The 20,025-nt window shown below is 38.1% G+C and overlaps 3 protein-coding genes across 6 annotated transcripts; 1 reads left to right on the forward strand and 2 right to left on the reverse strand.

Annotated features, from left to right (window-relative positions):
• Window positions 1–1,301: 1,301 nt before the first annotated feature.
• On the reverse strand, window positions 1,302–7,104 carry RB195_012240 (uncharacterized protein; the record flags this gene model as incomplete). Of its 3 annotated transcripts, XM_064194012.1 has the most annotated exons (14): window positions 1,302–1,491; window positions 1,568–1,648; window positions 1,920–1,999; window positions 2,421–2,513; window positions 3,485–3,639; window positions 4,344–4,351; window positions 4,813–4,892; window positions 5,658–5,810; window positions 5,882–6,001; window positions 6,068–6,157; window positions 6,213–6,329; window positions 6,600–6,714; window positions 6,846–6,934; window positions 7,021–7,104. In XM_064194012.1, the coding sequence occupies 14 exons, from the start codon at window positions 7,102–7,104 to the stop codon at window positions 1,302–1,304; spliced, it is 1,455 nt and encodes a 484-aa protein (XP_064051593.1). The 3 variants fall into 3 exon arrangements, with proteins under 3 accessions (XP_064051593.1, XP_064051594.1, XP_064051595.1); XM_064194011.1 differs by lacking the exons at window positions 1,302–1,491; window positions 1,568–1,648; window positions 1,920–1,999; ... (1 more) ...; window positions 3,485–3,639; window positions 4,344–4,351 and having other exon boundaries at window positions 4,809–4,892; XM_064194010.1 differs by lacking the exons at window positions 4,344–4,351; window positions 4,813–4,892; window positions 5,658–5,810; ... (4 more) ...; window positions 6,846–6,934; window positions 7,021–7,104 and having other exon boundaries at window positions 3,485–3,634.
• A 1,754-nt stretch (window positions 7,105–8,858) lies between these two features.
• RB195_012241 (uncharacterized protein) lies at window positions 8,859–12,042 on the reverse strand (the record flags this gene model as incomplete). Of its 2 annotated transcripts, XM_064194013.1 has the most annotated exons (11): window positions 8,859–9,058; window positions 9,122–9,248; window positions 9,306–9,381; window positions 9,472–9,560; window positions 9,619–9,685; window positions 9,840–9,964; window positions 10,259–10,327; window positions 10,413–10,532; window positions 10,635–10,724; window positions 11,048–11,091; window positions 12,009–12,042. In XM_064194013.1, the coding sequence occupies 11 exons, from the start codon at window positions 12,040–12,042 to the stop codon at window positions 8,859–8,861; spliced, it is 1,041 nt and encodes a 346-aa protein (XP_064051596.1). The 2 variants fall into 2 exon arrangements, with proteins under 2 accessions (XP_064051596.1, XP_013309029.1); XM_013453575.2 differs by lacking the exon at window positions 12,009–12,042 and having other exon boundaries at window positions 11,048–11,086.
• Window positions 12,043–15,840: 3,798 nt separating this feature from the next.
• Window positions 15,841–17,856, forward strand: RB195_012242 (uncharacterized protein; the record flags this gene model as incomplete). The annotated part of the gene is made up of 5 exons (XM_064194014.1): window positions 15,841–15,981; window positions 16,258–16,374; window positions 16,583–16,800; window positions 16,884–17,035; window positions 17,810–17,856. The coding sequence occupies 5 exons, from the start codon at window positions 15,841–15,843 to the stop codon at window positions 17,854–17,856; spliced, it is 675 nt and encodes a 224-aa protein (XP_064051597.1).
• Between the last annotated feature and the right edge of the window lie 2,169 nt (window positions 17,857–20,025).

The following is a 20,025-nucleotide window of genomic DNA, read 5'->3' on the forward strand; positions in this document are numbered from 1 at the left end:
GAGGGGTGGGGGTGATACCGTCCATTTCTTCCTAATTGCCGTAAAAAACGGCCCGGAAGATACGGCTTCATTCGTTTTGGCGCACTATTTTCTACAGGAAGTTCGACTGGAGCGCCCCAGCCTTGTGCGGCGCCGTATCTTCCGGGCCGTTTTTTAGGGCAATTAGGAAGAAATGGACGGAATCACCCCCCTCTCCATAGTCTCCCATCCCGTATACGAATATTCCGCCTGAAATCTGCACCACCTCAGATTCGTGGGGTGATGCCTCTAACGTTATTGGGCGGGTACAGTGTAGCGATTAGAGGTTCTGCTTCCTGCACAATCGATCGGAGGTATGAATCCGCCCTAGGGCTCACCAAGCCTTTCATCCCTCCGGGGTCCATGAATCGGTACCAGAGTTGGTTGGGATAAAATACTGCATTGGCACATCGGATAGCTCCCTTCCCGGAAGTCATTGTATAGGCCAGTTACATGTTCGTAAACCTCAAACGATTCTGAATTGAAGTGAACGTGGGGGCGCATCCCAAGCGGATTGATTAACGCAGGACACTTTATCCTTTATCCTTTAATTATCAAACTCAACAGAGCGTCCACCTTCGGAGCGTCCACCTCGCTATCGGACAAGTCAAAATCACCGCTGGAAGATTTTCTAAACTAACTTTCGGGGTTATTGATGTTCAATACGCTCCATACCCACCACAAATTTTCTTCGTTGCAACCATCGCGTTAACATCTGATCGAAAATGAAACAGCAGGCAATGACGTAAATGTTTTTAAGTTGGTTGCTTGTCCGCCAATTTGCTACTCCATTTTTTTGAACAATAAAAACATTTGAATTTAATTGTCACGAAAGTCAAGGCCACGATCAGTAATATTGTTATATAAAATAAATCTTTATGCATTCACGCTCTGAACTACACTGAAGCAAATATTCCACACTAATAATAATCCGTTACTTATGGGTACCCCCAACATTAAAACATCTGAATAATTCGCATAAAACTAGAAAAAGCTGCGAGAATAGAATTCTAGAATTCTCAAATAACTCCTGTCCTCCGACGACAACCAATCCTTTGTCCTAAATTCTTTCCTCTATACATGCAACCCTTGCAGGTTTCATGATGAAAATCAAACATAGGCGGTGTTATAAAGCGAAAAAAGGAAGGCTGCGATACAGAACCGTATCCACTAAAGTGCAATTATCCCTGAATAATGGCATCGGCTGCAAATAGAACTGAACGAGCGTCAAACCAAGCAAATTTTTGAAATATAATCTTCAGAGCTCCATTTAACACCAGTATTCACGGTAACTTTTCCAGTTTCTCAAGTATTTCCTGCCTTTCTGCCGTTTCAGCTTCCCTCGCATCCTTAGCTGGCCTTGACCATTTGTTCGACCCACGTTGCTGTTGTCGCTTACCACCTCGTCTTGCAGGTCGTGTTTCAGGAGGTTTTGGACGAGTTTTCGTTCCTTTATCAGATGATTTTTGCATACTGAAAATGTGAAGAGAAAATCTGATTGAAACAAAAAAAAAGTTGTCCAAAACTTCCGTGTGCCGGTGTGACCAACCTCATACACTGTAGTTCTGCTGGATAAGGATCGCGTGAAAGCATAATGAAGATCACTGGAGTATCGATAGTCACTTTTAGTCTGAAAACAAAGCATAGCTGTGGCACTATCACCTACTATACCAAAAATAGAGTTACAAAGTGATGTAGTCGGGTCGAGGCGACCGGAATCCTGATGCAACTGTGTATGTGGGTGTACTAGAACCGGCTCAGTGGAGCTACAGTGGTTGAGATCAAGGACCATCGCTAGCTCCACTCGAACCGCAGAGGTAATTAAAATTGCACCGGGGGGTTTCGTATCGTTTTAATTCGACTACGAAATTGCTATCATATAAACGAAATAACGGAAGTACCTGTTCATTCCTTCAACAATAGGGTCCCAATAAGTAACACGTTTTGCTGTACTCAGCGCATTCCATTGATATAGTTCCTCCTAGAAATAGCTACAGTGGTTGGGTGTCGTATAAATAAATAAATAAATAAATAGGCAAACAAATATATAAGCATCAATCTGAACTATAACAAGACCACTGCAGCCTGCTACAACATATAACCGAAAGTTTTAATTCGAGTACGGAGTATTGAAAGGAAGATGACAACAGGATAAACAGTCCCGCTTCACTACGGTAATAACCTTGTTTTTATGAGGTAACTATTCCAAATTCGTGAAATTTCGAATGGATTTCGGACGAATCACGACTAGGACGCGAAAGATAAAGCAGGCTTTTGATATGGCTCAAAGGTGAATAATTGGCTTGGGAAGATTACGGAGATTGAAACCTCAGAAAAAAAGTACATTGCAACACAAAAATAATGAATACAAAACATCAAAATAACCTAAAAGATACGCAAACCTTAAACTTCCGCTTGAACACTTCCACACAGGAAACACATTTCTCGGCAGCATCGCCAACACCACGGAAAATCACGCGACGCACTGTTTCGTCCTGTAAAAAATAGGTCTAAAGGTGACATTTCGATCTTTTCTAGAATCCATGATCCAAACAATGAGAAGCTTCGAGCCAGTTCTAAAACCTCCTATGGACTAGATATCAATAAAACGTGGTGTGATACCCTTCATTAATTTTACCATGTCAACGTGCTTGGATTCTACTTTTAATTTCATTAAAATGGCATACTTAAAAAGGATACGGGATAAAGTCACTGGTGTATCAATCCTCACTCGGGATGCGCCAACGCGTTTTACTGGAATTCGTAATCGCTGAGGTTTTGGAACGCGTTTTGGCCTATACAATGACTTGGGGGGCCAGCCGATGATCAAGTTAGTGTTTTTATCCTCCCAGACAAGTTTGGTACCAATTTATCGACCCCGGAGGGATGAAAGACTTGGTGAACACTAGGGCGGATTCGAACCCTCGACAGTGTGTGACAGAATGGCATACTTATAGTCATCCTTATCTAACATTCTGCCTTCACTTCCTCTTATCTCACTGCGCTTTAGTTCTACTGCCTTAGAGCTTCAAAATACCCACAAATAGGACACAGAAAAGGAAAAAATGAAAGGAAAAGAAGAAAATGAAACGAATCAGACTCAAACATTCATTAAACAAGATTCTCGTGCAACTTCTGGCCGTATCGCATCGTATCGTAAATTTCACACTAATTCTGCAGCGAGGACACAGAGTGTGAGGATCTAGTTAGTGTGGACATCTTAGTCGAGTCAAAATGACCTGAAACTTTACGCACTTGCATAGGCGTGTGCCGTCAGAGTTGCGCAGTCAAGATAGCTGCTGCGATCGAGATGGGACCCTAATTCATCCCTGTAGTCCGATTGCAGCGAACGAGATTCCAGCTCAACCGCAACCGCTTGCTTCACTGCCTCATTTCGAGTGCATCCGCTTACAAATAAGTACACCAAGGTCGTTTTTACTGTAGAAAATCGCAATCTTGTACCAACCTCAAATAATTTATTAACATAGTCGATAATATGTCCAAATTTCGTATTCTTGCGCATTTCCATGATTTTGATGCCTCCTTTGAGTGAATCTTCGAATGGCGGTTCCGCATCCAACACTTCTTCTTCTTCCGAAATAACGTACTTGTCCATATTTTCTTAAGGTAGAGTAGTTTTCTGCGTTGTTTTACATTACTATTACCAAATTTGGCTGGCAAAAACTGCAGTGAAAGTAGTGGTAAACATTTTCTTTTGAAATCAAGCAGTTTTTGGCATTCAAGAATACAAAACATGACTGGAATCCTAACCTCTCACACGTGAACGCTAAATCAAACATGAAAATAATTTATCAAACAGAATCTATTGCAATAAAACGAACAACAAGGTGAGTTCAGCTCATTTTGATACACATTCGACTCATCTATAAATATGAAGTAATAAATACACTTACACAGGTGTAAAAAAATATAAAAAACGGCTACGGGTCTTCAAAAGCGAGTTACGTTACAGTGAACATTAAATAATTCAACATTTCGTCAATAGATCATAACTATCAAAAAAAAAACTCCTACGAAATCATTGAAAAAGGAAGGAATTGAATTCACGAGAAATCCTACAAAATGTGTGGAAACTGTTTTCTCAGCAATTTAACGTAAATCACATTGACAGGATACAAAATAATATAATTAGAATAAAAAAGTATTTATAGAACAATTTGACACAAGCAGGCGGCATCCCATATCAATAGATCCAAACCATAGAAGAATGAAACAGTGATGTACGGTTATTTTTTCAAGCTCCACATTATTACAAATGGAAAACTGTTTCTCAGACTAAAATAATCAAAAAGATCGATTCCTACCTTTACGTCTACCATCTAAAATGTGACACTGCGAGAAATATGTTGATGCAATTGTTTCAAAAGGTTAGCGCATCCAAACTCTCTCTTTATATCTCCACGACTGGTGACGTTTTCTTTTTTATCATCCATTTTTCTTCAAGTAAAAAGAGTTGGTGGTGTTGATGCATGTTACTATCGGCTAAGCCTCAAATAAAAATGTCTCCTCCTGGAGCATCTTTCATTTTTGTTAATATAAACGTAGAAAATAACAGGTACAACTCCAGCGCCATTAACTACAAACATACGCTACAAAATGTAATAAGTAGAAATTTCACTGTAAGAGTTAAATAAGAGGTAAATATAGGGCACATAGAAATAAATAATTGAAATCGAGATTTGAAAAGAGGATAGGAATAACAGAAGATGTAAAAATTACAAAACAAAGATGTAATTACACTGTCCTGACAAAGATTCCCTTCGATACATTTACTTTGACATGAACTCATTGTGGCGACGTTGAAGATTCGCTATGATTTCTTGCTCGATTTCAACTCCATCCTTCAGCTGTTCCTGAACAACACTAACTTGAGTCAACATTCGATCATGATCTAATCGGATAATCTAATCATCCAAATCTTCCAATGGAGAAAAGGGTTTGTATCTGAATTGTTCACGGGTGAAAAGGAAGGAGAAATTTGAAGTAGTTCTAAGTTAAACGGGAAACGCACCAATTCAAACAAGAATATTCTGGACACAATAAGAAAACTTTAACATTCAGTTGGTGAAACTAAATGCAAATAGATCTCAAATAGGAAAAGAAAAAGAACTGAGAAAAAGTAACAGTATCCTTCCACAAAGTGTGATCGATTCATTATCCACAAAAAAAAAGAGCATGATGGCAATAAACAAGAGTTGGTATTCAAAAGTGGCATATGACGAGAAATAGAGAGAGGGCTAAACTAAACAAACTTTTACAAAATGAACAAGTTTGAGCTAGAGTGGAAGACAAACAGGTAGAGAAGTAGAAGAGCTAAGCATCAAGTTCTTAATAGGAAAAAAGCTGCTATTTGCGGAAAGAAAGACTGGTCTATTTGCGGAAAGAAAGACCGTTCCCGAAAAAAAAACCCAAGAAAAGAAAAAACGACACTTTGAAGAAGCTACGGAAGAAAAAGAGGATTGCCTTAATCAAGAAAAACGGGGAAGAAGGGAATAGAAACATATAAATATAGATATAAATGAAAAAAGTTAGATGAGGGAGATAGAAAATACCAAGTACGAAAAAGAAACGTCTTCCACTGAACCCAAGAGACGCAGTAAAGATGAAAAAAACAATACCTGCGTTAAATCGATATTCTCTGTGTTCTTCGCATCCACAATGACTACATGCATTTTTCTTGTTTGTAAGATGTTTCCAATCACTAGTTCGTGTTTATACTTCTCCAATGCCGCACGAGATTTTGTGATCAATAGCGATTCATCTGTTTCGAGCTGAATCACGTTCAAATTATCCTACGCTTACATTTTTACAGTCAATTCAAAATAAACACTTGCTTGCTTACTTTAAATGACACTACAAAAGCATCCGGAACGAGTTTGTTAACAATTTGATCGATAGCTTTGGGAGCTAAGCTCAATCGAAGGTTCAGCTCACCACCACTTGACTGAATCTTATGGGTAGGCTGAAACAATTCTATTCTTTTTCATATAAGAAGGACTGATCCCAAATAAAAGTTTAGGAAACACACTAGTTTTTCCTCTTCAACATAGAAATCTGACACAGCAGCTGCCAAATAGAAAAGCGCTCTGGATTTCAACGGAGCAAGCAGGCGACTGATCTAAAATTGGATGCTTAAAAAAATACTAGTAAACCAATGAGAGGAACAGACTTACTTCTTCCAAATAAAAGAAGTATGACTCCAACGTAGAAAATGGTACATAAATTAATCGGTCTTTATACAGTGCAGTCTGCTCAACAGCTTCTTTTATTCGTGGTAAATCGCACACAACCTGCAAAATGATTTCATCTGACTTCTTCAGAGATGGCACCCGGATTTCCATTCGGGATTTCTCCCTTGCTTTAGAGGAAATAATTCAGAGCGACGGGAGAAGAAACGGAAAAAAGCAGCAGAAATTCAGCGTATATTGAGTAGGCTGTACTTTAGAACTTGAGTACTTGCTGTCCTCTTCTGATTAATTTTGTTTCGCGAAAATTCCTGTGACCCGATGAGTCTTTCAAAGTGCACAAGAAATTAGAAGTAAAATAAATAAATAAAGTACCTTATCATTCTCAATCTTTAACGAATCGAAAATACGAGGAAAGAGTCGAGAAAACGGTTTTAACGATTCTTCCCTATGTAGAAATATTACTGCATAACCAGCCTTGAGAAAATACCTGGAAATATTCATTTCTAGGGGAGAAACAGAAGTTCTGATCTGAGGAGGAAGAATAATTCATTTTTTAACCCAATCCAAGACATATGTCTGACCCAACAATTAAGAAACTATTTCGATATCATCACTTACTCGGCGCTGGTTGCTCCTCGGGTTCCCATTGAGAAATTATCAATAAATCGTACACAGTTCTTCTCCAAGTTCACTTTTGTGCCACCGCTCTGAAATTTGGCAAATCTGAATGTCTAGACATCACAGGACGACATATGTACATCCTGAGATATCTTTTAATACATAAGTCACCCACTGTAATGAACGCGATCGGACGATCATGGTTCGCAACAAGAAACTCCTGCACTTTTTTCGCCACTGATTGATACGTGTGCGGCATTCTGAACTCCAAAAGAACTCTACCAAAGCTGCTGATAAAAAAAGTAGAAATCAAAACAGTGTCGGTACATTTCCCATCATTTAAACACAACAGTTAAACCACGGCCAAATTTATTTACAAATCATATTGTACAAACAAAATGTGGAGAATAGAGGAGAAAAAAAATAACACTGTAAATAATACGGTTAAGAGATACGCAAGCAACGAGACTCAACTTCAGTCTATTCTTATCAGTTCCAGCTAGTAACTGCCAAAATTCATTGCGATTAACGACTTTACGCAATTACTCCTGCTCCCGGACCCTATTAGCCATTAGCATGTGATTCTGCACACTTTAGATAACAGATAAGAGCAACTTTAAGAAAACAAACAAAGTTGATTGGATGAAATTCTGACTAGGGGAGGTGTTGATGTAAGTTAAAATAAAAATTATTTCCAAACTGGCTTGCTTTTTCGAGGAGGGTGTTTCAAAAGGTGACATCATGGGAATAATATTATGTGAATGGGCTATTCCAAAAAACTTCATTGCTTCGCAATATTTACCGCTTTAATCGTTAGAAAGTTTGGAAACATTCACGAGACCGAAGTTGAAGAGATCTAGTGAAATTCGCGAAAAAGAAGAAAAGATCAAAAGTATGTATTTGTGCAGAACACTGCCATGCATTTAGGTCCCAGGAGAAAATCGCATTTGCACATCGTAACTCACGCCGTCTGATTCCTCTCTACAGTTCAATTACTTGTGAAAACGACTATACTCAAGACCAGATACTGCTTAACATTAATTTTTTAGAATGAGGCTTACACAGTTCCTTCTTTTTAGTTGCACTTAAACAATGAAAAATGAAAAGTAGTGCGAAATAATGCTGAGTGCCCCTGATAACGCCGCGCTAACACATAACGTTCAGCGAATAAATGAGAAAAAAAAACCGCCAGAACCTGAAATGGGCGGGGATTTCGTTTTAATTAGTGTGGTAACAAGTTGTACGCGTAGCAACTTACACTAACCCCTTATAATGCAACATCTCGAGTGTTCCCGGCACAATCGATCAAACTCAATGTAAAAAGAAAAAGATACCTCAGGGAACACAATTAACTGTGAAACATGTACTGTTGTTTGAGAGGAAAGGAAAAAAAAGGGGGGGGGGAGGACAAAAAAACTAAAATTAAATACCAAAAAAATACGAAAATAGAATGACGGATAATACAAAACAATGTAATTTATAAAAAAGAGGGATATCTACGTACAGTAGCCCTAGAACATTAAAGCCTTAGTGTTGGGATCTAAAACAAACAGATGTTAAGATTTTCCACCTACATCCTAATCTAATGGCGACCACATTTGCTATACGTGGCTCACTTGAAATGTTTTTGCTTATTCACTATTCTCCTTCAAATAAATTGGGGAACGCTCTTGCAAAATGGAGAAATCTTATCGCACAACTGGAAGTTCGAGAACAAACACGAAATAGTGTAAATATTGAGCACAAGTGCAATCGCGGAACTAACACAAAAAAGCTACAAGAAGAGATTTTTCTATGAGTACAGGAAAGAAGAAAACATTGGAACCGTCAAGAAACTAAAGGGCTAAGAGAAAAAATTTAGGAAGATATGCATGCATGCAATCTGTAGATGTGATAAAGAGCTACAGATACACCAAAACAAAATAAATTCCGTTCCACCTTCCAGAACTACTGCACGTAATTTTCCCTCGACTATACGGAAAAGAACAACGGAGAAAAAAATCACAGAACCCATCACTTTCCGTGCTCCGGCTCAGGCTTCTCAGCGCTTTCTGCCTCGCTTTCTTCCTTCTTTTGTTCCTGTACTTCTTCAGCTGGCTGCTGCTCTTCCTCTTTCTCTGGCGGCTTTGAAATTGTGTCCGTATCGTTTTCTTCACTCATTACAAGTTCCGCTAGTACTGGAGTCTCCTCCACAATTTTTTCACGTTCAGCAGCTTAAAGCAAAACCTTTGAAGATGACCTACATGTAAGAAGGAAACTGAGGGGGAAATCCGTACCTAATCTTGCATTAATCTCATCTTGTTTCTTCTTATATTCCTTATATGCTTCAGCCAACTTTGTTTTCATTTCTTCCAGCAATTCTGCATATTTTGCTTCATCTAATTGTGGTTTTTCTTCACAAACCTGAAGAGAAATTCGTGCTTTAAAGACATTTTAACGTAGAGTTCGAAAAACTCTTACCCTTTTCAAATTCTCTGCAAATTCCTCACTACCTCTCTCGATTTGTCGCTTCTTATCCTGGTGTATTTCTTCCAATCTGAACTCATATTTTCTGTTTGGTCTTCACAATAGAAACCTTCAAAATCCCCGGAAAACTCCACAAAAATGCGAAAAAATCAAATAATACTTGACTAGTTCCTCTTCAAGTTTATTTTGATGAGCAGATAAAGACTGTGCCTGTTTTCGGAGCATATCCATACGATTCTGAGCAACCACCTATAAGATCCAAGATTGAACTGAGTGAAACGGCATGAGTTATCACCACAAACATTACCGTTCTTGTGTCAGTAACTATGGCAGGCGAAAACAAATCTCCGATGAGGCGATGATTTCGGTCGAAGCTGAAATTAACCGATGTCGAAGACGAAATCACCGACAACTCACACTGATGGTAAGAGAAAGCTAGTTCTACAAGCTCTTTTCCAAGAGTTTCAAGTGAGAAGAGTGAAAAGAACTATGTGTAGTGGAATATATGATTCAGAAAGGAGCTCTTACCGTACTGCAGCTAGACGCCGGCAAGAAAGTTCGTTTCCGGCATCCTCCTCATCAACCGGCTGTATCACGACGCCACCGGCCTCCATTCGACTGCGTGATGATTTCTCATTCGCTTTCGCACGAGTCTTGAAGCATTCAGAAATTTAGTATCAGACCTACCTAGATAGAAATTTGTCAGGTGATCATTTTCTCGGTTAAAATTAGACGTGAACAGAATTAAATCAATGAATAGGAAGATTATGGAATAACAAAAAATGGAATAAACAACATTTGAGTCTTGGGAAATCAAAGTTTGATGGGTCAAAGCTAGTAAACACTAGTTTCTAGTTAGGAAAAAAAAAAGAAAAAATATGAGAAGAGAGAAATAAAAAAGTGTGTTATATTAAGTTAAAAGATGATAAGAATGGTAAAACAACTACCTTAGCATTCACATATTGCTGATAAGCATGGGAATTTTGATACGCTTTGAAGGCTTTTTCATATTCGGCCTAAAATAACACCGTCAAAATATGTTCCACATAGATCATTCACATAAACTATCCACTAAATTTAAAATAATTCGAACACGCGTACCTTTTCTATTTCATATTCGTGTTGATACACAGCTTTGTCCGCATCTGAAATGTCTCGCCACATCTGTCCAATAATTTTCCCAATGTCCCATAGCTGTGCTTCTGGATTTTCAGCACGAACCTTGAAAAAGAGCGAAATAACTAATAAAAGTAAGGTGTTGCATAATGGGAACTCCAGAGATGTTTCTGGAATCCAATAAGAACGAGAGAAAATAAATAATACCTTTGACCACATCTTTCGGCTGTACCGCATGTAAGGAACTAACGGCCTGTCAGGGGGTTTCGGTGCCTTCATGGTGAAGTCAGTTTGGTTCTGTAAATAACATAAATACTAATTTTTATATAAAAACGAAGAAAATGCACTGAGATTTGTCCAGCTAGTTCCACAAATGTCCATATTATAATGCAGAATTCACCAGAAACTATTCTGGAGTAAATATTTGGAAATTATAGTGAGAACATTAAATTGTTATGCCACGGTTAGAAAAAGGAAAATTTAAAACTAAAACTCTCCGCCAATCATATAGTAGCAATGCGCTCGGTATTATATTATTAGCAATGTCATATAACTTGAAAAGTTAAAAAAAATGGTGAAAGACTACAAATTCAGCAGATACAGCAATCAATTAAACATACCCTAGATGGAGTGGATTGCGGATGACGGAATGTCGACATTGCTGCTGAAACAAAAAAAAACTCGGATAAAATCCGATTATTTTCATCCAATTATTAACGATATGACGATAACGAACATGGATAAATTGGGATAATAAACAAGCACACAAGAAAATAACACATACGCTTAAATCCTGACCGAGAAGGGAGAGGACACTTGATGATATTGTGTTTAAGGATTTTCACGATCCATGGTAATACTAATAGTAGTATTGGTTTGAAATTGGAAGGTGGATTTTTTTTTTAAATAGGTGTCCCCGATATCAATTCCAGACACCAATTTTGGGCTCGAATTTGAAGTGATTAAACAAAACGACTAGGTCCCGGAAGGCTCAAAAATTTTTTAAAAACTCTCCAGGTACTTTTATACCATCTTTAATATGCATCTTTCTATCAGAACTAAGCATACCGTTTCGAGAAAGTATAGAAAAAGCATACGGTTGGTAGTCTAGAAGTGAAAACCTAAGCGTTCATGTGAACATAACTAACGTGTGGTGCACTTCAGAGCCAAAAAGGGATAAGAGAAATATAAGAGCAGAGTAAAGGTAACCCCGATATCTCATGAAAATGCTAAGAAGAAATCGCAACAAAGGTGTGATTCCTGAAACATTTTTAAGCGTTAAAAAACCTTTGAGAGCGTAGAATCACATATTTCTCTGGTCTCTTTCAAACAATATCGAAGTAATTAATGAATTGTGCCATGTTAGAACAAACAATTCGTAGCCTTCAACATAGGGTAAGAAAAGAATAAGAAAAGCTGCACCATCGCCAAGAAACCGTAAATGCAGGAAAGCAAATGAAAGCCGGAGGACTGTAAAATAACCAGAAATAATAATTATTTAGACTAGAAATAGTAAACAAATAAACAGCGGTATAATAAGCAAATACAAATAACGAACCCTGAAATCAATAAGAAACTCACAGGAAATAGTGGAGAATTTGAACGACACGCTCATACGGAAGACGCAATCTCACCGCATACATTTTTAGTCGTAAGAAAATCACTTGGCCTTGACAGTGATGTGTTTGGTTTAGTTTTGCTCGCACGTTTTCCAGAGTCTCTTGTTCCTACGCATACATTTCCTTTATTTGTAAACAAATTCGATAAACAAACTTTAGGTTTTGTGTAAGCAGACCCCTTTTGCGCGGATGAGAGCGTCGGGATTCCTTTTGACACTGGCAGCACTGGAAATAGTAGTGATTTCTGCCACTCACCCTATATTTAATGTAGCTACCGTATTCCTTACAAAGAAAGCTTCCTATGAAACGCTTACTGGAGCAGGTTTAATTCTTTTTAGTTGATCGGAAACAGTTCTAAAGATTCAGAAGTACGGTACTCGACATTTTCCTACGAATAACTGTTCCTGTGGGTTTACGTCAAATTCATAAGAATTTTTATATTCCATAAATCGTTTTTGTATGGATTAATATGTTTATTTGAGGTTATTTCGGATCAATGCCCAGTTTCTATGGCTGGGAAGTGATTCGCTACTAGCGCAGCAAAATGCGAACCTGTCATTTCCTCGCGTTGCGACGAATAAATTTTACTGGCGAAAAGATCACGTAAATGGGTTCGAAATATTATCTTTGTGCTTTGAGATCTCATTATTTCACCAAAATGGCGAAGTTCTTGGCAAAAATGAATATTTTCACTATATTATTTTATTTATTTGTATGGTATATTTATATTGTATTATTTTTTTGTTTTTACTGTATTGCATCATTCACTCTATTGTTTTTGGGGATATTTTCTGTTTCTTTTTAATCTAAAGGATTTTCCGAGTTTCTGTAGCACAGACACAGATTATATCTTTTAAAATTGAGTTCCAGAAGAAAATCCTGGGTGATTTTTTCCGTCTCCAAGGACACCGAGTTTTTTTTTCTTGCTGTCTCTGATCTCTTCTGATTCGATGATCTCAACTGTGGTTCGAACGGTCGTGATTCGAAAAACTCGAAATTAACCCGATGTTCACTTTGTTATTCGCGATAGAAACGCGATAACTCACCGTCTCGGTCATCGGAATCGATGAATGTGAATGGTTCGTGCTCAAGGTCGGGTCCCGTTCCGTGTGGATAATTATTCTGTCCGCGCTGACCTGTTTTTTTCATTCGCAACGCCGATTTTGGGATCTTTTAATACGTAATAGTAATATTAATATAATATAATATAATATATAGTTTAATGTTTACATCTTTTAATATTTCAGGCAATACCGAGTGTAAGTAATAGTAGTAATAGTAATAATAGTCATAAAGGATAAAGGATAAAGTGATTGGCGTTAATCAATCCGCTTGGGACCCGCTACCACGTTCACTTCAATTCAGAATCGCTCGAGGTTTACGAACGTGTAAGTGGCCCAGTGGCAATGATTTGCGGGGACTAGCCGACGGGTCAAGTCAGCGTTTTTATCCTCCCATACAAATCTGGTACCAATTTATCGACCCCGGAGGGATGAAAGGCTTGGGGAGCAGTAAGGCGCGCTCGAATCTCCGATCGATCGTGCAGGAAGCGGAACCTCTAACCGACTGCACTACACCCGCTCCTGAGTTTGATAATTACCCCGTTAAAATCACTGGTGGAAACTGATCCCAGGTTTACAGGCAGGGTATATGGGTTCCGCATCTACTGAAGCACGATAAGGTCACAGGTCGCACGCAGCAAGATTAACTCAAGAAAAAAAAATAAAGCATGAATAAATAATAAAAAATAATAATATTAATAGTAATATGTAAGTACCTTTTAAGGTGAAATTCACTAAATGATAACCACCCTGATAAATCGACGTTGCTCCGAACGCGAACAGGGAAAAATTCCGTACATGGGTTTTTGACCTCCAAAATTCCTTCAAGTTGGTTCACTAATTTTTGTGCTCGAGATTTCGATTCGAGACCTGAATTTTTGTGATTTTTGCCAAAGATATTACGGTTTCATTGTTCGTATTTACTTTTGAAAAAGTGTTTGTTTGCTGTCCTCCCGTCGCATCACAGTCCTCTTGATAATAATTTTCAGAGTTAGTTCTTAGCATCCGGTTACTGTAGAATTCTAAGAGAAAAAAATCACCGAACTGTACTTTTTCATAGACGTTTGAGTTTATTATTAGCTTTACTTCATTAGTTTTTTTTTTCAGAAGAAACTTTTGAAGAACTAATTTCATCCATTCATAGACGGAGAAAAGTGAAAACAGATACTAACACAATTATAGTTTTACATTATTTTAAATTTTTAACATTCTATCATTCATTTTTTCTACGTGTGTTTCTTATTTTCTCACCATAATTCCTATCCGATTGAGATTTTTAGAGATTCATTGGAAGGAATCGAAATCAGTATAGTCATGGATTCTTTGTGAATTTATGTAAACACATCAGCCATCCATGAATAGGGGTTATGCCAATGTTTAATATTTGTTTGGAAATCTCCCCTCAACCTTGTGACGGTCGGAGAACATTCGTAATAACGATTTAAAGTCTTGATTTTTATAATTATAGTGATTTCGAGATCATTTTACGATTACAGAGGGTGTCAAGAGAATAAACGTTTATTCCTTAATAATCCGGGACTTTTTTGAGATACATAAATCTAATTTAGATCAATAAATCAGTAATTTGTGCAATCGACCATGTGCAAAATCTAAGAATAAAGAAAATTGTTCACGTGATCTGTTTTCTCGTTGACTTTGGTAGAGTGGTAAAGTTGTGGTCAAGCTGGTAAAATCAGCTAAAACCCGCATGTCCCGATACTTTCAAATTTGGGATCTCTGGACGAGTGGATAGTGATAGGGTGTAGTGGTACACGAGTATGAGGGTAATAACACCGAATTCTCATTAGGAATCCTGAAAAACGCATTTATAATAGCTCTATGTATTTTCGCCTCCCCAACGATGCAACCTATTACGGGCGATAGAACGCAGGCAACATGCAACACGTCCGCGATAATGGGAGCGTGTTGGAGTGTTTTTGAATCAATGGATGTTGTGTGCTTGAACGAGCTACTATGCGATACATGAACTCAAATTATTACTCTTTTCAGTTATTTCAATTTTTCTTTGCTGATATCTAACTAACTCAGAGAAGAATTCCGCTGATTGCCTCTTTCACCGTACATTCACCTGACCTTTTTAACATATATAAAGAACCAAGGTGAAATGGAACCCGTCCCATCTTATTTCACTGTGGCTTTGTGGCGTAGGACCACTGGTTCGACGATGTGGGATCGATCTGATCCCATTTTACTGCTTTCTGGTCTGTTAACAAAAAGAAAAAGAACCAGGCCGGATTTGAACTCGCTGGCTACATAAATTATTTTTGTAACAAGGAGAGGCCAAGTCACATGCCATATAACATGATGATAAAACCGGTAGAAAGTACAGGGGCGTGGAGAAAAAGAGAAAGAGAGAAAGAGAGAGGAAGAAAGAAGAAAAGACAGAGAGAGAAAGAAAGAAAGAGGGAAAGAGAGGAACAAAGAGAAAGGAAGAAAGAGAGAGGGGAAGAATGAAAGAAAAAGAGAAAGAAAGAAAAAAGAAAGTGAGGAAGGAAGTTAAAGAAAAAAGAAACAAAGAGAAAAAAAGAAAGAAAGAAAGTCTACCATGCTTCGCCTATATGAATACATATGTGTTGAAGCACGAAAGAATCCTTTCATCCTAATTTTTTTCTAAACTGAACTGAAAATTGAGTGTAGCGCTGTAAATTCGTCCAGACAGCTCAAAATCCCCATATTTCCACATGCACCCATTTTATCCTTATTTTCAGGAATATGAGTGCGTTTAACACAGTGTTGAGCATAATTTTTGCTACCCTGTGGTGCGGTTCTGTTTATTATGATGTAACGTACCAACCACGACTTGGTCATGACTGGTATATCTACAAACTGGTCATGCTAACCAATTTAAATTTCGTGAGTTCATTTTTCATTAAATTTTGAAAAAAAATTGAAATGAAAATAAAAGTTAAAATAATTAGTAATTACGACTTAATAGAATTGGTAACTAACTAATTTCAAAAAAATAACGAATAAATTTTAAAATAAACTAATAATCAATAAAATTAGTTTAATCGTGTAGTTTAAATGGATTAGCTGTAAAGAGCACTATTAACTAGAAAATAACTTTATTTTTCCTGAAGAGGACCCTTTGAGATTAATTTTTTCAAAGGATAATTTGGTCATTTACAGGTGATCATCACAATTTTCGCGATCTTTGCGCTGATCGGGGTGTTCCTCGGATCTTGGAGTCAGTTCAAAGCATCTCTAGACTTTTCCTTCTATTGTACGATATTTCCAGTTGCTGTGGTTTGTTTTTTATCTCGGTATTTATTTTATTTTTTTAAAAATTTTCCTTTCTATTTGGAGCAATTGAGTTTATTTGTTTCTTTTTTTAAAATTAAATTTCGGGTTTCGGAAAGAATAATGAAATATGCAATAAATAAAAGATGAAATATCCTTTAAAATTAAGTTTTCTCCTCGAAATTTTACAAATTCCAATCAAAGCCGATTTCAGACCACCTGCGCCTTGTTTTGGGGCTTGTACGCCATCGATCCAGAGCTGGTAATGCCTGAATGGGCGGCCAGATTAATCCCTTCATGGTTAAACCATGTCACTCATACGCTGCCTGTACTCTACGTTATTTTTGAACTAATCGCATCCAGAAGGAATCCACCGTCGCATCGACAATCGCTGACGATGGCAGCACTTCATGTTTTCATCTATTTTATTATGTCAGTAGATTTCAGCTGTAAAATTTCCTCATTTTGATGTATTTTGAGAAATATTTACTTCTAAATCCGCACTTTATTTTTAGAATAATCGTGGTTAGAGTGTTGGATGGCTATTGGTTGTATCCGCTTCTGGAAATACTCTCATTCGAAGCTTTTGCTGTCGTATTCGTGCTATCCATACTTGGATACTATGCGTTAATCCGAATGGCTGCAGATCTGACCTCATTGATCCACGGTGAGCGAGATTCTGATAGCGCATATTCGAAAGAATTCGGTTTTTGCTTCTGGCCAGAACTTAAAAGCGGTATACCACGAAATTGTCGAAGTTCGGGTCTCTGCACGAAAATATAGGATCAGGGAGAGTATGTATTGTAGATTTTGAGCGTGATCACTTGCATTTCTCTGCCATTTGTACAGGAAAGGTGGGAAGTGGCTTTAGTGATCGAATTTTCCTACGAGGCACCCAACAACGTGCCACGTGGCATCTAGTTACGTGTCACATCTGCGAGCGCGCTGTGTCTGCCAGCGAGAGAGAGAGAGACGGTGCTAGCAGCCGCAGTGGTGTGGTGCGACGCAGCTCGTATGCCTGGGCTCGCAGATGTGGCACGTTACTAGGTGGCTCGTAGGAAGATTTGATCACCAAGCCGTTTTCGAGCACGATTGAGAGAAATCGAAAGTGATTGCGTCCATACCAATGATTTGCACCCCTAACCCTATTTTTTCGTAGTATGCTGCGTTTAACTTGGATGCAAAAATGTGGATGCATTCTTCTGCCATGTTGTCATTGCCGAATTTTCTGTTAATTCGAACATTCGAGTTAAACCTGCTCGCCGCAAAATACAAACCCCCTTCACGTTTATATTTGATCTGGAGAAAAGTGCGTTCACTCATTCAGCCTTGAGCCAACTTACTTAGTTGAATTTGAAATTGTATCAATTGTACTTTGCGATTTTTTTGTTCTTTCTTTTTTTCGTTACTTATTTTACTTATTTTCATCATTACTTTCCAGGTCGTCACGTTCTTATGAAACCGAAACGATCCAATAAATTCGACTGAACATGATTGTCGTTTCTTCTCACTAAACCGAGAAATCTTCCAAGTTTGCGTTGAAATCCGTGATTTCCTTTATTTTTCTGAAATCTTTCATCACAAAACTATATTCACTTGTGATAGATTATTGATTTTTTTAATATCTTCAGACAACACTGCTTAGCTGTGCTCAAGTACATCTTTAACACTGCAAATATACTATTTGAAGAGTGGAGCACTGCGAGAGAAAAGGGGCGGCTCTTTGGACACACCTCAGTTGCACCCTCAAAAATAATTCGTTGTGTTTTTCCTTGGAATTTTCCTCGAATCTACCCATTTATACAGTAATCAGAGTGATGGAAGCTAGAAAGAGGAAAGAGGCCAATTATTATTATCAATTATACTCTTCCTTTTTCCTCACAATGCTCCACATTTTATTTCTTTAACTGACTAAAAATTCTATACTAGTACTAGTATCCTCACTATCCTCAAGATAACTTAAAAAAGTAACCAAATGAAAATTTCAACCTATTAGAATGATGACGTATTGATGCATAACTGATAGCTTTTCTTTTTTAAAATTCAAATTCAAATCAAATCGTTCAGAAAAAAAGAGTTTAGGGTTAAGTAGCGTGCGTGTTGAAAGAGCATTTCTTTCTCTACAAGATAGATGCTTTGGTTTTTTGTACTGATTTAATTTTTAACTTTTAGATCAGTATAAAAATAAAAATCGATTATACTCTTTCTATATTTTCCCGGTCGAAAACCAAAAAAAACTACTAGTTAACATCTCAAACATGTAAAATTATTTCAAGAAATTGATTATTTTCGTGATTATCATATACGATCAGTGTCGTGTCCGGCACGACTTTTCCAGCCAGCCGGCACCCTCTCTCGCGCTGCGCGTGGGAAACCTTGCCAATGGCAAGGTATTACAGTAGTGCTCCCACGCCGCCGCAATATATAAGGGTTGGCTCCGAGCACTCCGGGTTCCAGCCCTTATTTTGCCTTTTCGTGGTGTCGTGTTCGTGTTCGTATTTCGCGTTCTCTCTCGTTCGACCACACCACTACCGCATAACCACTTCTACCATGTACCCTGGCTGGGTGCCTCCTGGGCCCGAACCGCAACCCCCAACAATCTGCCCCAGAGAACCCCTACCACTTAGGTATTACAGGCCCCTATGTCGATCTACTGTTATGTCGTGTATATATACGCCGTGTAGTGTCGTGTATTAGGATAAACCTTTTATTATTCAACCACCTATACCACATTCGACCGCAAGGAAAGGGTTGAGGAATGGGAACCCGAGGCCCCCGGAGGGGAATCGGGGCAGGGGGATGGGACCCTGGGCGCCTGCCCGCAAGGTTCGGAGGGGCTGGGCCGCCGTCCGGTGGCTAGCCCAGCGCAGGCCCCTTCGGATCCGGGTCCTCCCACCGATGCCCGCCGCTCCTTCTCGGAGCGGACCCGGAGCACGACAATCAATTTAACATAATTCTACAATAATGTCTAACAATAATCCATATAATAACAATGATATCTCTCTAATCTACTCCAAAATGTCATCTAAATAGTCCCAAATTCGACTTTTTTTGAATGTTAGCATTGCAGAGTTGGATCGTGACTACTTTATTTGAGCAGACCCAAGATTGAACTCTAATTTAGCGCCTTAAACACGTCAAATTGCTCGGGAAATTGCACTAATTAAATTCTAAAGCATAATTCGTGATTATTATATACGATCAGCTTAACAATAATAATTATATCTCTCATATTCCGCAATTTTATCTACACAGATATTCTTTTTTCAAAAGCCTTCACGAGTTTTTGTCTATTCTTTATTTATACCATATTTTATATTAATGTATTTTTCATCGAATTTTATCTCTTGATATCGCAGAAAACATTTAAAACGTGTATTTTTTCGCCTATTTCATATTTCATTTTTTTCACATTTCGGTGTCTACTTACCTACGATTACTCGCTCTGCTTATCATTTTCTTTTCATACTCATCTCATTTGTATTTTTCACCAAGGATTTTCTTCGGTTCATCCAATTTCACTTGCGTAGACATGCATATTGTACTGTAAAAATATAGGATTCTGTAAGAAACCATGCTACTAGTTTGTTTTGTATATGCATACATAAATACGCGTTCGTCGGAGTTCATCGTCAGGCTACGGGCGGAGTCTTCTGA

Source organism: Necator americanus, chromosome III, assembly GCF_031761385.1.
Source record: "Necator americanus strain Aroian chromosome III, whole genome shotgun sequence".
Taxonomy (NCBI): Eukaryota; Metazoa; Nematoda; class Chromadorea; order Rhabditida; family Ancylostomatidae; genus Necator; species Necator americanus.